General features: G+C 40.3%; 1 protein-coding gene and 1 long non-coding RNA gene across 13 annotated transcripts in view; one reads left to right on the forward strand and one right to left on the reverse strand.

Annotated features, from left to right (window-relative positions):
- Window positions 1–5,520, forward strand: part of STK10 (serine/threonine kinase 10) — a 112,572-nt gene extending 107,052 nt beyond the window's left edge. The window contains exon 19 of the mRNA XM_025434245.3: window positions 3,071–5,520. Coding sequence (XP_025290030.1) covers window positions 3,071–3,211 — 141 coding nt within the window. The 3' untranslated portion in view covers window positions 3,212–5,520. The remainder of the gene's footprint in view (window positions 1–3,070) is intronic.
- Window positions 1–15,972, reverse strand: part of LOC112651236 (uncharacterized) — a 60,449-nt gene that overhangs the window by 16,802 nt on the left and 27,675 nt on the right. For 7 of the 12 annotated variants that reach the window (XR_007410237.1, XR_007410233.1, XR_003130684.3 and 4 more), the window contains exon 3: window positions 6,428–6,577. The exons of 1 other annotated variant lie outside the window; for it this stretch is intronic. This is a non-coding gene — a long non-coding RNA (uncharacterized LOC112651236). Of the gene's footprint in view, window positions 1–6,427; window positions 6,617–15,606; window positions 15,947–15,972 lie in introns of all 12 variants that reach the window. 4 more of the 12 variants (XR_007410232.1, XR_007410235.1, XR_004815025.2 and 1 more) reach the window with 4 other exon arrangements.

Raw genomic sequence — 15,972 nt, forward strand, 5'->3', positions numbered from 1 at the left:
GATATATGTAAGATACAGATTTATAGATTTACTTTAAGAAATTGGCTCATACGATTGTGGATGGCTGTTAAGTCTGAAGTCTGCAGGGCAGGTTGCAGGCTAGAGACTCAGAGAAGGGTTGATGTTGTAGTTTTGAGTCCGAGGGTGGTCTGGAGGCAGAATTCCTTTTTCCTGAGAGGGACCTCAGTCTTAAGGCCTTCAAATAGTTGGACAAGGCCCACCCACATTAGGGAGGGTAGTCTGCTTTACTCAGTCTACTAAGTTAAATATTAATCACATCTGAAAGTTCCTTCACAATGACATCTCAATGGGTGTTTGACAAACTAACTGGGTACCATGCCTTGCCAGGTAGACACATAAAATTAACTGTCACAGGGCCTCAGCATGGTCATTTGTAAAGTGGAGATATGAATATTGTACTTTACTGTACAGAGTTGTGCAAGAAGTCATCAGCCAGCCCTTAGTACAGACTAGGGACATACTCATTTCCTTCCACTCCTAAACTGAGGAGACAGTTGCCCTAATTACCCTTAATCAAGTATCCTGAAGCCCTGAGGTTTGTTCTGCCATCATATATCAGCTCCACTTGTTCTGTGGTCTTGACAAAAGGCAGCTGCCCACCTCAGCTATATAATGGAAGTCTTTGAATTGAGGCTTCCCTACCTGCGCTAATGGAGCTTTCTGGCTGGAAGCTGGCCAAGGGTCCTAGACCTTCCTGTTAGCAGGCCTGTGTTTATCATTTTCTGTAATCATGGTCTTTTGGGACTTTTGATACTTGACATTCAAATCAATAATGCTCCTGCTGACATAGGTCAAGTCTGGTATAAGGAAATAAATGTTCACCTGGTTCTCTTCCCTTGGCACATCCTGAGAGGGAGTTTGAAGATGAATGATCACATTGCCTTTAGCAGCTGCCTCATATTTCCAGGGCACCTGGGCTTAGGGGAGGTACCACAGTATATGTCAGGGGAGCTGCATTGCATTTTGCCTATGGGGGCTGCTATTTTGCAGAATTCTTTGCAGAATTATCTGTCATTAGCTGCCTGGGTTACTGTTGGGACACCGAACCAGAAGTGATATAAAAGTTCTTTTATACTCTTGGATTATAGTCCACAGTCTTGAGCTGTATAGGGGAGCAGGGGAGATGACTATACGCTGTGGAATAGTTTTAGAAAAATTCAGGCTTATTTCTTTCAAGCATGTACAGAATATCTGGTAGCACCAATAGAGTATTGCTTGGGTGACTGTAAACAGAGTAAGTCTTCCCTTCTCAGCCCTGCTTTTTAGGTCTATAAAATGTAGATAACGTTTCTTCTGTTAAAGCAAGTGTAGTCAACTATTGTCCATGGGCCAAATCTGGCCTGCCATCTGTATTTGTAAATAATGTTTCATTGGATTGGAACACAGCCAACCTCATTCATTTACATATTGCCTATGGCTGATTTTCCACTACAAGGCAGTTAGGTAGTTGTGACAAAGACCTTGCAGCTAGCAAAGTTTAAAGTATTTATATCTGGAGCAGCCCCGGTGGCGCAGCGGTTTGGCGCCGCCTGCAGCCCAGGGTGTGATCCTGGAGACCCGGGATCGAGTCCCACATTGGGCTCCTTGCATGGAACCTGCTTCTCCCTCTGCCTGTGTCCCTGCTTCTCTCTCTCTCTCTCTCTGTGTCTCTCATGAATAAATAAATAAAATCTTAAAAAAAAAGTATTTATAATCTGGCCTTTTACAGAAAAAAGGTTATAGACTCCTATCTTAGGTTATATAGATAAAATATGTGGTAGGTGTTCTTTTACAGTGCTTCAGAGCACAGGCTTTGGGGTAAGTTTAGCTTCCTTATCATCATTCGTGTATTCAATGGAGTAGCACTTCTAATTTCCTTCAAAACTTTTGCTTTGTATTCACAACTTTACTATGACTATTTGGTGCAAGATACCAGATTTTGGCCTAGGTCAAGTTTCAACACTGCCTTCCTCACTAAGCTTCATCATTTCTAGCTTTTGATTTGCAGTGAGAGCCAGGCGGTAGATCTCAGTGTTTCAGAGCTTTAACTCTGAAGTTAGAGATAGGTTCTCATCTTGGCTATGCCCCTAGCTAGCTGAGTAACCTTGGGCAAGTGATCTAAGCTCTCTGAGCTTCAGTTCCTCTATCTGTAAGATGGAAATAATAGTACCTGTCTCAAAGGGTGAAGACTGAGAAAGATGTAATGTACTTAGTGTAGCACCTGACACATAGTAAGTACTCAGTAATTATGACCCATCAGTTTTTAGTTTAATCCTCACAACAGCCTGCTAGATAGGTAATGATTTTGCCATTTTACACAGGAGGAAAGGTGACATGTGAAGGACACACAGCTGGTTATAAGAAAGCTGAGTTCTGTATGACTGTGAAGCTCATGTTTTTTCTAGTACACTTTGCTTTCTTTTTAATTGAATGCCTCAAGACATATTTCTGGTAGGATCCAATTTATTTAGATAAACTTACATGTGTGCCCCAGGGAAGCTCTTGCAGGAATGGTCAACTAGTCAGTCTGCTTGGAGTTACCTAATGTGCCTTTATAACACAGAGAACCCCTGTCCTACCACAAATTTTCAGAATCAGAATCTCAGGAGGTAGTGTGAAGGCTTGTGTATTTTAAAAAACGATGCTCTGGATGATTTCTTTGGGGGCAGTGCAGTGCCCTCATTAGGACCACTTTGTACTTAGACATTTCTGCTTCTGCTGTTAAATCTGCCCATTTTCTACTTTGGGTCTTTCTCCATTCATTTGCCTGTTTTCCTGCCAGGAGACTGGCATCTGCCCACTGCCCCCCACACTGAGATGGCATTTCACCAAACTATAGCCCTTGGCCCACAGCAAACTCCTGTATGGTTGTAGCAGAAGGAAGCAAGAGGTGGTACCTATATTCTGGGTGACTGGCTCTGGAGAAGGAAAGGGAAGACCCAGTTACCCATGCACTAAAGGCCTGGGGGGTGGATTTTCAGAGAAGGCCACTTTGGTGGCGGTCCTGTATTTGGGAGGCCTGTGTCCTATGGGATCTGACTGAGCTCTGTCTGCCCTCTCTCTGTCCTAGGCTCTGGAAGAAGATCTGAACCAGAAGAAGCGAGAGCAGGAGATGTTCTTCAAACTGAATGAGGAGACAGAATGCCTGAACCCTACGACCCCAAATAAAGCCACGAAGTTCTTCCCCTACAGCTCTGTGGATACTTCTTAACAGTCACCTGGGGCTGTGGCTGGCAGGCTGGTGGGCCTCCAAGGCCCACCCATTCTCTGTGAACAAGTAACTCAGGACCCCCTTCCCTCTTGCTTCCATGCCAACTTGAATCCAGCGCCTTGCCTTGTGCTATCCCAGCTGTGCCCAACAGACCCTTCCCAGTGTTCCTTAATTCTCGCTCACTTATGGAGTGCGAGGTTTTATTATGTGTTGCCCGTTTCTAATGTATGTTCTCTTTGAATCCCACATCCCTTCAAGTTGTAGTGATTTGGGCTGCTCGTGGGGTCAGCGTCTGGGAGGAATGGTGTTCTGCAGCCTCGAGGCCCTCCTATTTGCCAAAGCACCAGTTTTGCTGCCTGTGTGCGTGAAGTGCTGCAACTGGTAACAGTGAGTTTGTCCATATTGTGATTCTTGCTGGCTCTTAAGCCATTGTAGTATCAGACAATAACTATGGCTCTCAGCAGCCATTTTGGTTCCTAGTGAAACCTACCCTGCAGCCAGCTGCTCAGGGGGTGCTCTCATCCTTCCAGTAACCTCAATTTGCTTTCCTCTTGAGACAAGGCCATATCTACAACAGTGGGATGGAGGAGAGCCTGAACAGATCATTCTGCTAGTCTTGGGTATTTTGTGCCATCTTGTGCCCCACCTCTCCACCTCTGCACACATATACATACACACACACATACATAGGGCTTGGTCCCCTGGCACTACCCAGGCTTGCCTCTGCCCTGGGCCTCTTGTGTCAGCTGGGCTAAAACACATTCACTGCCTTAGCCTGTGCCCCTGAGCATGTTTAGGTGAAACCACTGGTATGAAGTGTGCTGGGTACTGGCACAAATGGTACAGGCTGAACTGCCAGTCTGTGATTCCCTCTGGCCCCTGTACAGGATCCTGTGACTGTGCCTAGGCTGTTCCTGTCTCACACCTGCCCATCCTGTCTGCAGGTGATATAGGAAGGCTGTTTTCCTCCGCCTCTCCTAGCAGGAGTCTGGCCTTACACTTGAGACATAGGCTGGTAGTCACTGGGATTTCTGTTGAGGAAGAAAAAGCATTAAGGAAAAATATAATGCTTCCTGCCCTTAGCAACACAACGGATGCAAAGCTTCTGTATCTCAGATGGAATTCTGGGCCTTCAGGTTACTCAGCTGGCCTCCCACAGATTGTGATTCCCCTAGACTGCAGGATGCAGATGACCCAGTAAAAGTAATACTCAAACAGGCATTCAGTTTATCTACAAAAAAACCTTTTTTCACTTTGATCTCTAATTTGAAGGAAATATAAATGAATGGCTTCTACAGGAAGATACCTGCTTTAAATAAAACTAAAGGTGATTTTGAGGAATCATATGGATGATGTATTAAGTCTGGGTACTGTTTTGCTGGTGATGGAGTGGTTAACACCCCTGAAGGACTTTTTCCTTCACTCCTACTAAAACATTTTTAAGATTTGATGCTTTGACCTAAAGCAATTCTCTTGATGATTTTTTGGCACTGGTTTAACTGGATCTTGGGGAGGTGGGGGACTTGGGGTTCCCAAGGCTTACAAATGCAGTGAAGATGCTCTGGGGGTTGTGGTAAGGCAGTGGTCCTCTTAAGTTAGTGAACATTCAGCTTGCCTGCTTCAGTATTTGACCCAAATGGGACAGTTTTCTGGTCTTACACAAATGAGACAAAGGAAACAATTGGCTCCTTTTATTCTTTTTGGTGCACAGGTGCTGGGAAAATGTGAACTAGCAGTAGTGTAATTACAGAACACTGACCAAGTACCACCAGACCAGGCCAGCACTGGCAAATGGTTAGGCGGGGCTGATTTTGGCTTTGTTTACAGAATTGCCTTTTGCAGCCTGGAGTGTGAGAATGAGTATTTAGTTTCATGGTTCAGATGAAAGTCTTTGATTATTCCCCATTTGTCTTGTCGTTCACATGACTCCTTGAAGGAGTTACTGCTTCCCTGTTTAGTGCTGCCCAAGGCCTGATAGCTCCCCTTTCCTTTCTGGATGAGGGCTGGCTGGGTCCTCCAGCCTCATGATGGAGCCAGCATGCATGCCCATCAGTGAGAAGGCTTACACAGTATTCCTCATGCCCTGTGCTAATGTTTTCCTCTGTAAGGGACAGATGGAACTGTTTCTTGTTTTCAGTCCAATTTTGGCAGAGTAAATATAACTAACTTATATTTTCCCTTTATAAAGGATAGAAGTTATTTTTATGTCATTTCAAAACTTTATACAAAACTTTTGTAAAATGTTTTCTGGAAAGTTTAACTGCGAGAATGTAAATATGCTTCTAATAAAATAATAAGGTGAGAGACTATTTGTGTTTGTGGTTGTTCTCTTGGATTGGGGTGGCAACAGCAGGGCAGACTTAATCCATATTAGCTAAGTGAGAAAGGGTTTGCTGTATTCTGAGTACACTGGTGCTTCCAGGTCACACAGCCAGTCTGACTTTGGGGTGGGTTTCTGTTTTGTAAGAAGTTATATGTGTGTGTATGTTCGTGTGTTGTGTGTTCTGTATAGACATTTAACATTAACATTCTCATTTAATATCAAACATTTGACCACCAGGGTTTTTCACGTATTAGCTTATTAAATCCTTTTAACAACCCATGAGGAAAACTTTGTCATTCCTATTTTATTGATGAAGAAATGGGGGATCCCTGGGTGGCGCAGCAGTTTGGTGCCTGCCTTTGGCCCAGGGCGCGATCCTGGAGACCCAGAATCGAATCCCACATCAGGCTCCCGGTGCATGGAGCCTGCTTCTCCCTCTGCCTATGTTTCTGCCTCTCTCTCTCTCTCTCTCTCTCTGTGACTATCATAAATAAATAAAAATTAAAAAATTAAAAAAAAATGGACATAGGGCAAGAGGAAGTCTGGTCCAAACTTTACAACATTGGTAAATGATACCTATGAAACTCAAACTTAGACCTCCTAGAAGCGTTGCCTCCACCACACCTCCTCTCCCACTATCAGCTGCCCATTATGCTCAGTAAGAGTCACACAGGCACTCAACAACTAGCTGCTCTATTTAAAAGCATTTTCAAAAAAATAAAAATAAAAAATAAAATAAAATAAAAGCATTTTCTGCCATGCCTCTAAAGTCCCATTCAGGGTTTCTTAACCTGGGGTCCACAGACTTCCCCTATTACTAAAAACTCAAAGGGAAGAATTCAGGGTGTCTTTGTCCCTGGATGGGAAAAGATTTGGTGTTTAGTTTGACTTACCTCTAACTGAAATTCAGTACTTGCTGTCTGTATGGATGTAGGCAACCAACTCTAGTAGTATAAGTAGTCCCCGTGACTGTGCCAGCAATAGAAATCAGAGATTTCATCTTATAATACAGGTGTGCAGACATCTCAAAACTTTGTTCATCACTTTGAAATAACAGTAGTTATTTGGTCAATCACTAGGTCCTGTTACGATTGAGATGTATCACATTACATATACATACATATATCTATAAGGAATATATATAGGTTTCCTAATATACTGATGCCTATATTTCATTATGATTGGTTTCACTTGTAATCTATATGCTTTACATTGTGCATTTGAAAATATCCTGGGGATCCCTGGGTGGCGCAGCAGTTTGGCACCTGCCTTTGGCCCAGGGCGCGATCCTGGAGACCCAGGATCGAATCCCACATCGGGCTCCCGGTGCATGGAGCCTGCTTCTCCCTCGGCCTGTGTCTCTGCCTCTCTCTCTCTCTCTCTCTGTGACTATCATAAATAAATAAAAATTGTAAAAAAAAAAAAAAAAAGAAAATATCCTGAGAAGGGTTTTACATTCTTTATGGAATGCCACCCTACTCTGTCTATGGCCCTGAGCTGTTACTGTCCTAGAAATCTGACCAGCAGGTGGCGGTCCACTGTCAGGGTGTCCCATAGGTCTGTGAACTTGGTGTGTTGGTGGGTAGGGTTGGTGCAAGCAAACTAGCAGCTGGCATGCTTCCCATTAAGGGACAGAAAAATGAGTGGGGTTCCCAGGAAAAAGGATTCATGAGATTGGTGAAGAAGATAATACATTAAGGGATACATGGAACTTGAGAAATGAGATCATTCACACGAACTGATACCTCTTATCCGCTAAGTGCTAGAGATGCTGAAATGAATACAACCCTGACATTGCCTTCAAAATACTTGTCCTGCTGAGGAAACAGACCAGAGAAGCAGAGTGTTCAGGCTGATAGAACCTTGGAGAATCAGGGAAGAGCTCCTAGAGGCAGTGACACTGAATCGAGGAGGACAAACTACTATGAGCCAGAACATATTCAGGAACCGAGGTATGAATGGCTGCAGAGAACAGAGCCAGACCTGCATGCCCGGGCTCAAACTGACCTTTACCAATCTAAAGGCAGTAAGAAGTCTGGGAAAGAGTTTACTCACAGAAAGGACAGTTGAAATCATGACTGTAGCAACTCAACAGACCAGCTGAGGAGAGAGAAGTTTGATGTTGAATGGGAATAATGGCCTACAAAGGTTGGAGACTTCAGGAAGGAAAGGACACACTGCAGGCTTTGCAAGGGCAGGGAATAAGACTAGTGGATTCCTAAGCATCCAGGACCCAGCATGTTGCAACCCCGAGATACTGAGTCTGGGCTTCTTGTGCCATTAAAGGTCTGAAAAGGGAGCAGCGGTGGTCTGGGGACTGTAGACTGGATGTATATTAGCCCACATGGAATCAGAGGTGGTGACTAGGTCTGATTAACCACTATGTTGCTAGTTAAAAACAAATCTGAGAGTTCTGCTTCTAGTGATGGTAGATGAGGTAATTCAGACCAGTCCTCTAAAACTGAGGACAATTAGAAAAGCTGAGCAAAAATATTAAATATGTCTACTTGAAGGCACAAGAGATCTGTAAGACAGAAGACTTACAAAGCCAGGATTGAAGAAAGTATGGAAGGTCAGAGAGATGATTCTGGTATTTTATTCTGAGAGGACTTACTGATGTCAGAGAGGATACAAATGTGGAACTCACTGAGGGCCAGGATCTCTGCAAGGGGAGTTTGTACATGTAGTCCGTACAATGGTCATGTCTGGTGCCCCTCATGGGAGATCCTACTTCTCCCTCTGCCTGTGTCTCTGCCTCTCTCTGTGTGTCTCTCATGGATAAATAAATAAAATCTTAAAAAAAAAATCCCAAACCTCCATTATCTGTGTTCTGGGTTCTTCAGCTTGTTGTGAACGTTTGCTTTCTGTTTTTGTTTGTTGAAACTATTTGGTAAGTCGTCCTTCTGTGTATAAAGGGAAAAATCCATGATTCTTGATTTTACACCATGATGGAATTACTGGGGCCCCTGTAGATGATTTGTGTTAGGGACTCTAAAGGCCAAGATGAGTTCTACCTGGTCTAAAACTCTCTGTATGTCCTATATTTTAGTATATGTGCTGCCGAAGCGAGCACTGTATGTCCTATAAAGACTCCTCCCTCTTATATGTAATATAGCTACTATAGATGAGGATCTTGTGTGCTTTTTAAGATTTTGTTTATTTGAAAGAGAGACAGCGTGCATGTGAGATAGCATAAACCAGGTGTAGGGGCAGAGCATGAGGGAGAAGCAGACTTTCTGCTGGGCAGGACCCTGGGATCATGACCTGAGCAGAAGACAGGTGCTCAACTGACTGAGCCACCCAGGTGCCCCAGATATTGTGTACTTTTGGAAAATGAGTGAACTTTCAGATAATTTGGAATTGTAGTGGCCCCTCTGAAGGAAACTTTAATTTAGATAAATCCACCTTAATCAACACCCTTGAAAAGGGAGGATCAAAACTCTCAGAGACAATGGAATATATTCTTTGATTGGTATGTAGAAGCTTCTAAAAGGCAAAATGACTCAGAAAATAGTTTTGCAGAATTATTATAGCATACAAATAAAAAAATCTTTAGTAAAAAACTTTGGCCATTTAACCAGGCGTCTTAACTTAGTCTCTCTGCCAAATACATTTCTGGATCCAGCTATTCTTTCGAGTTTTGTATTACTATACCTGAGACATAGCAAAAATTTTAAAGAGAAAATATAAGATCTCTGTTTGTGTCTTATGCATATCATACGTATGTGAGATTTTTAAAAGGGATCTATTTATTTTTTTTAATTTTTTATTGGTGTTCAATTTGCCAACATATAGAATAACACCCAGTGCTCATCCCATCAAGTCATCAAGTGCCCCCCTCAGGGCCCGTCACCCAGTTACCCCCCCCACCCCAGCTCCCTTTCTACCACCCCTTGTTCGTTTCCCAGGGTTAGGAGTCTCTCATGTTCTATCTCCCTTTCTTATATTTCCCACTCATTTTTTTTTCTCCTTTCCCCTTAAAAGGGATCTATTTAATTGGCTAAAAGTGAAAGAAACACTTGTATAGGGATCTCTGGGTGGCTCAGTGGTTTAGCGCCTGCCATTGGCTCAGGGCGTGATCCTGGAGTCCCGGGATCGAGTCCCAGGATGGAGTCCCACATAGGGCTCCCTGCAGGGAGCCTGCTTCTCCCTCTGCCTGTGTCTCTCTCTCTCTCTGTCTCTCATGAATGAATGAATGAATGAATGAATGAATAAATAAATAAATAAAATCTTAAAAAAAAGAAACACTTGTATAAATTAAGTATTCCTAAAACTCAGAAATATATAACCTAACCCAAATGTTTTCCAAGTTCACATGATATGGAATAATCTTTGACAAGCCGAAAGTAGTTTAAGTTTGTTGGTTTAATAAATACAGTCATATATTCAGAACTGTCAACATAAATGTAATGCAAATATGCAATTTTTTTTTACCGGGCTTACAAGTCAAATAAGTTCATGCTAGATTTATGTTGCAATATTTGCCAAGAAGAAATAACTTAAAATCATGGTTAGCAGTTTCATGTCTAACCTAAGCATAATTGTTAAAAACAAGTAATTTAAACACATTTAAATAAGTTTATATTAAGTTAAACTATGTAATGAATACTCATTAACTATATAGGTCATTCTCAAATAAGATACTGAGACACTGATTGCTACACATGTTTATCTACTTTTTATTTATTATTTTACTTTTAAGTAGGCTCCATGTCCAGGGTGGAGTCCAAATTGGAGTGTGAACTCACAACACTGAGATTAAGACCTGAGCTGAAATCGAGCCAGACACTTAACTAAGCCACCCAGATGCCCCTAATTTTGGCTTTTTAATTTTTACCAAGACAAAAGATATATGGGTCTATAAATATTACATTGAAAAGTCATACTGCAAAAACATATATCCCTAAAAATTATACGTTTTTATAACTGTGTGTTTATAAGTTTGCTAACCTTATTAGCTATGGGATGCTAATATATGAAAGACAGTTCAGTTACCCGTGCCTTTGTATTCACTGGAAGGTACAGGTTATGAATAGTTAAAATCTATAATCAATATGTAAAAAATAAACCTATTAGAAACAGTAAAAAAGGAAGCAATTTTGTATACAAAATGTGGGAAGAAAACCAGGTGTATTTATGTGCAGAGTATGCAAATATAGGATGTATTTTCATTATGAAAAAAGAGAGTACTGTTGTCTAAAATAAAATGATTGGTTGTTCCAGAATAAAAAGTAAAAAGAGTGGGATAGAGCCTAAATGGATATAGAAAGTTGCAGAAGGTTTGTGGAAAAGAAATTTTATGTTGTGAGATCGCAGCTGGGTAAAATGGAATAGATATACTATAAGGGTTTTTATTTTTAAAAAAGATTTATTTATTTATTTTAGAGAGAGTGAGCGAGTGTGCATGGGAGTACTGGGGAGAGGGAGAGAGAGAATCTTAAGCAGACACCCCATGGAGCATGGAGCCCAATGTGGGGCTCAATCCCAAGACCCTGAGATCATGACATGAACCAAAATCCAGAATCAGATGCTTAACTGACTGAACCACGCAGGCACCCTTAAGGGTTTTTTAAAAATGAGTGTATTTATATAAAACTATGATTTAATTTCCTTTCATCTGCTAAAAGGACAAAGTTTTCTTGGACTCTGTTCTTGATAAGATTATAAAAGGTTTTCTTTGCCTTTTAAGTAATTTTCCTAGAAAAGAAAGATTCAATGTTTTATCAAATAATTTTCTGGGGTTCATGTTGTCTTTACATACATTTGATTACTTAAAAAAACACTGAGTCTTCTCTATTAAAACAGTTGTTTTTTGTTTTATAAATATACAACTTTCTGTGCTTGCCTTTGAAATCTTTTCTAAATTTTATTTATTTATTTTAAAAGATTTTATTTATTTATTCATGAGAGACAGAGAGAAGCAGAGGCACAGACATAGGGAGAAGCAGGCTTATCACAGGGAGCCCGATTCAGGACCCGATCCCTGGACCCTGGATCATGCCCTGAGCCGAAGGCAGATGCTTAACCACTGAGCCACCCAGGCATCCCTGAAATCTTTTTTTTTAAATAAGATTTTATTTATTTATTTGACAATGAGAGAGAGGAGGAAGAGAGAGAGAAAGAAAGCAAGAGCACAAGCAGGAGGAGTGGAAGAGGGAGAAGCAGACTCTCTGCTGATAAGGGAGCCTGATGCTGGCTCAATCTCACAACCTTAAGATCATGGCCTGTGCTGAAATCAAGATTTGGATGCTTAACTGGCTGAGCCACCCAGGTGCCCTAATTTTTTCTTTTTTTTGACATTTTAAACAAACTTCACCAAATCAAATTCTGAATGAAGTCTTTTTGAACATAAATTAACTTTGGGATCTTCCTGAGAAACCAAGAAAAATCTCAAAAGATGTGCTCTCTCTCCATATAAAAGAGAAATATTAATTTACTTAGGCTTATTTGATATGTTAAATTGCATGGGAAATACTGCCAAATAAAAAGCAAAGCTTAATATTCTTAGATTATATTCATATAGATTATATTCATATATATGTTATTAATGTAACTGCTCCAGAAATTACACAAAATTCCTAAAATTGTAATATGTTCTAGTACGTTATCAGTGATAATTCCAGTTATTATTTTACAGTACTCTATACCACAAAGATAACAATCTGCTTCTAAATTGTATCGTTTTTTTAAGGCAAACCCTTACCAGATCTTTAACCAAAGCTATTTTGAAGTCTTATCATTCACAGACATTTATTGTATTACTCTTGATTTTTTTCTGGAAGCATTTATAATCAACTACAAGGGCAAAAATGCTTCATCTTCAAAAAGATTCATGGAAAAGATCAGTATTCTAGAATACCAATTTCTGATAACTTTATTTTTAATTTTAGATTTTATTTATTCATGAGAGACACAGAGAGAGAGAGAGAGAGAGAGAGGCAGAGACACAGGCAGAGGGAGAAGCAGGCTCCAGGCTGAGAGTGAGAGCCCGATGTGGGGACTCAATCCTGGGATTCCGGGATCACGCCCTGGGCCTAAGGCAGGCGCTAAACTGCTGAGCCATCTGTCCCTTCTGATAACTTACTTTATTTATTTATTTATTTATTTATTTATTTATTTATTTATTTATTTATTTATTTATTTATTTAATTTAAAGATTTTATTTATTTATTCATGAGACACACACAGACACAGGCAGAGTGAGAAGCAGGGGAGCCTGACATGGGACTCGATCCCAGGTCTCCAGGATCACACCCTGGGCTGAAGGCGGCGCTAAACCACTGAGCCACCCCGGCTGCCCCTGTAGAGATTATTGAAATGAGAATCTAAATAAAAACTTTAAATTTTTTAATTTATTTATGACAGTCACACACAAAGAGAGAGAGAGAGAGAGAGAGAGAGAGAGAGGCAGAGACACAGGCAGAGGGAGAAGCAGGCTCCATGCACCGGGACCCCGACATGGGATTTGATTCCGGGTCTCCAGGATCACGCCCTGGGCCAAAGCCAGGCGCCAAACCGCTGCGCCACCCAGGAATCCCTAAATAAAAACTTTATAAAAACCGACAAGAAGCAAAAAGTTTTGGTGAGGATGTGGAGAACAAGGAAACCTCTTGCATTGCTGGTGGGAATGCAAACTGGTGCAGCCACTGTGGAAAACAGTATGGAGGTTCCTAAAAAAGTTAAAAATAGGACTACTCTGTGATCGAGAAATCACACCATTGGGTATCTACCCCCAAAATACAAAAACACAAACAGTATGGAGGTTCCTAAAAAAGTTAAAAATAGGACTACTCTGTGATCGAGAAATCACACCATTGGGTATCTACCCCCAAAATACAAAAACACAAATTCAAAGTGATACATGCACCCTTATGTTTATAGCAGCATTATTTACAATAGCCAAATTATGGAAGCAGTCCAAGTGCACATCAATAGATAGGAAGTTTCATGCATATATATATATTATATATTATATATAATTATTATATATAGTATTATATATATTATATATTATATAAATATATAATATATATTATATTTCATGCATATAGAATATTATTGCATAGAATATTATTCAGCCATAAAAAGGATAAAACCTGGGGCAGCCCAGTGGCTCAGCAGTTTAGCACTGCCTTCAGCCCAGGGCATGATCCTGGAGACCTGGGATCGAGTCCCACGTGGGGGTCCCTGCACGGAGCCTGCTTCTCCCTCTGCCTGTGTCTCTGCCTCTCTCTCTCTCCTTTGTATTCTCATGAATAAATAGATAAAATCTTTAAAAAAAATTGACATACTTAAAAAAAAGATAAAACCTTGCCATTTGCAATGACATGGATGGAGACAGAGAATATAATGCTAAACAAAAAATTGGTCAGAGAAAGACAAATGCCATATGATTTCATTTATAAGTGGAAATTAAGAAACAAAGAAAAAATTAAGAAACAAATGAGCAAATTAAAAAAGAGACAAACCAAGAAACAGACTCTTTTTTTTTTTTTAAAGTAAGCTCTATGCCCAACGTTGGGCTTGAACTCATGATTCCAATATCAAGAGTTACATGATCTACTGACTGAACCAACCAGGCATCCCCCAAGAAACAGACTCTTAACTATAGAGAACAAACTGATGGTTTTGAGGGGAGGTGGTTGGGAGGATGAGTGAAATGGTGGGGATTGAGGAATGCATATAGGATGAGCACTTGGTGATGCATGGAGTTGTTAAATCACTATATTGTATACCTGAAACTAATATTAACACTATGTTAACTATCTGGAATTAAAATTAAAACGGTAATTCTTTATGACTTCAATAAAAAACACTGCTGGTTCTTTAATGTTTTGTTTTCCAGATATAAAGGACCCCTTTTTCTCTTCTAAGCTATTTACATCTTACAGCAATTTGATGAAGTACATTTTTGTAAACAAACATTGAAACAGTCTTTTTCTTCTTATCTGATCCCTTCAGAATTCAGAAACTCTTACTAAATATTCTTATTTTTCATGACAATATAGGTATTTTTTAAAAAGATTTATTTATTTATTCATAGAGAGAGAGAGAGAGAGAGAGGCAGAGACACAGGCGGAGGGAGAAGCAGGCTCCATGCAGAGAACCCGACACGGGACTTCATCCCGGGATCACGCCCCGGACTGAAAGCAGCACTAAACCGCTGAGCCACTCGGGCTGCCTGACAATATAGGTATTTATATAAGATCTGTAAGAATCTGTTCTTGTAACAAGGACATGATTAGACAAATCCTTAGCTTGGCTCTTAGCCTAAAGAGACTTTAAAGGTCTAATCTGAGATTCCTTATTACTAGGAAATTTTAAAGAACTAAGGTTGATTTTATAAAGGCAAAAAAGCCCCTTAGATATTGCCAAAGGTTTGACTGCAATATCATATTTGAGAATATGCATGGAATTACTATTCTTACTAAATTTAAATAAACAATCCAAGTTTAGGGAGGCCTGGGTGGCTCAGTCGGTTAAATGCCTTTGGCTTAGATCATGATCTCAGGGTCCTGGGATCAAGCCTGGTGTTGGGGTCCCTGCTCAGTGGGGAGTCTGCTTCTCCCATCACTCTTTCTGTGCTCTCTTTCTCTGTCTTTCAAATAAATAAGAAAAATTAAATAAAAAAACAATCCAAGTTTAATAAGACTAGACTTAATTTTTAGAAATTAGTTTCACTTTATCTTTAATAAAAATGGGGTAACTATAAAAACATATATTTCAATAGAAAACTGTACTCATTATCAGATTCTAGTCTTAATTGTCTACTTGGCAAACTTCAGAGAAATCACCGCAATAGATCATGTATGGACAATCTTCACACCTGTTGCTATATGGGCCACCACTCAAGAAAGTTCAACACCCACTGACATCATCAAAGACAAACTGCAAACCAGGAAAATCCATGTGCCTGAAATTGTCATCCTCATTTTATCACCTAAAAAACCTTCAAACTCAAATCTAGAAATTTTTTCAACTGGCTACTCTCCAAACTCAAAAATGAATTTATCATTTGTTTGAGCAATTGTTTTTCTTTTATTTCCATAGAAATATCTTTTTTTAAAATTACCTGATTGCTCACATCATAGAGGCCTAATTAAGGTGGAAGTTCATCTGTGATTCTACCTCCTGAAATAAAACATCCTTATGTTTATACTGTCTGAAATAATTATGAAGATATGTCATTGTTAATACATCTTGTGCCTATGTAAAATAACAACAACAACAAAAAAATGTAGATTGAATTAGAAAGGTACAACCTGAGGGCAGCCCCAGTGGTGCAGGGGTTTGGCACCGCCTGAAGCCTGGGGTGTGATCCTGGAGATCTGGGATGGAGTCCTGCATCAGGCTCCCTGCGTGGAGCCTGCTTCTCCCTCTGCCTGTGTCTCTGCCTCTCTTTCTCTCTGTCTCTATGAATAAATAAATAAAATCTTTA

Source organism: Canis lupus, chromosome 4 (assembly GCF_003254725.2).
Source record: "Canis lupus dingo isolate Sandy chromosome 4, ASM325472v2, whole genome shotgun sequence".
Lineage (NCBI taxonomy): Eukaryota > Metazoa > Chordata > Mammalia > Carnivora > Canidae > Canis > Canis lupus.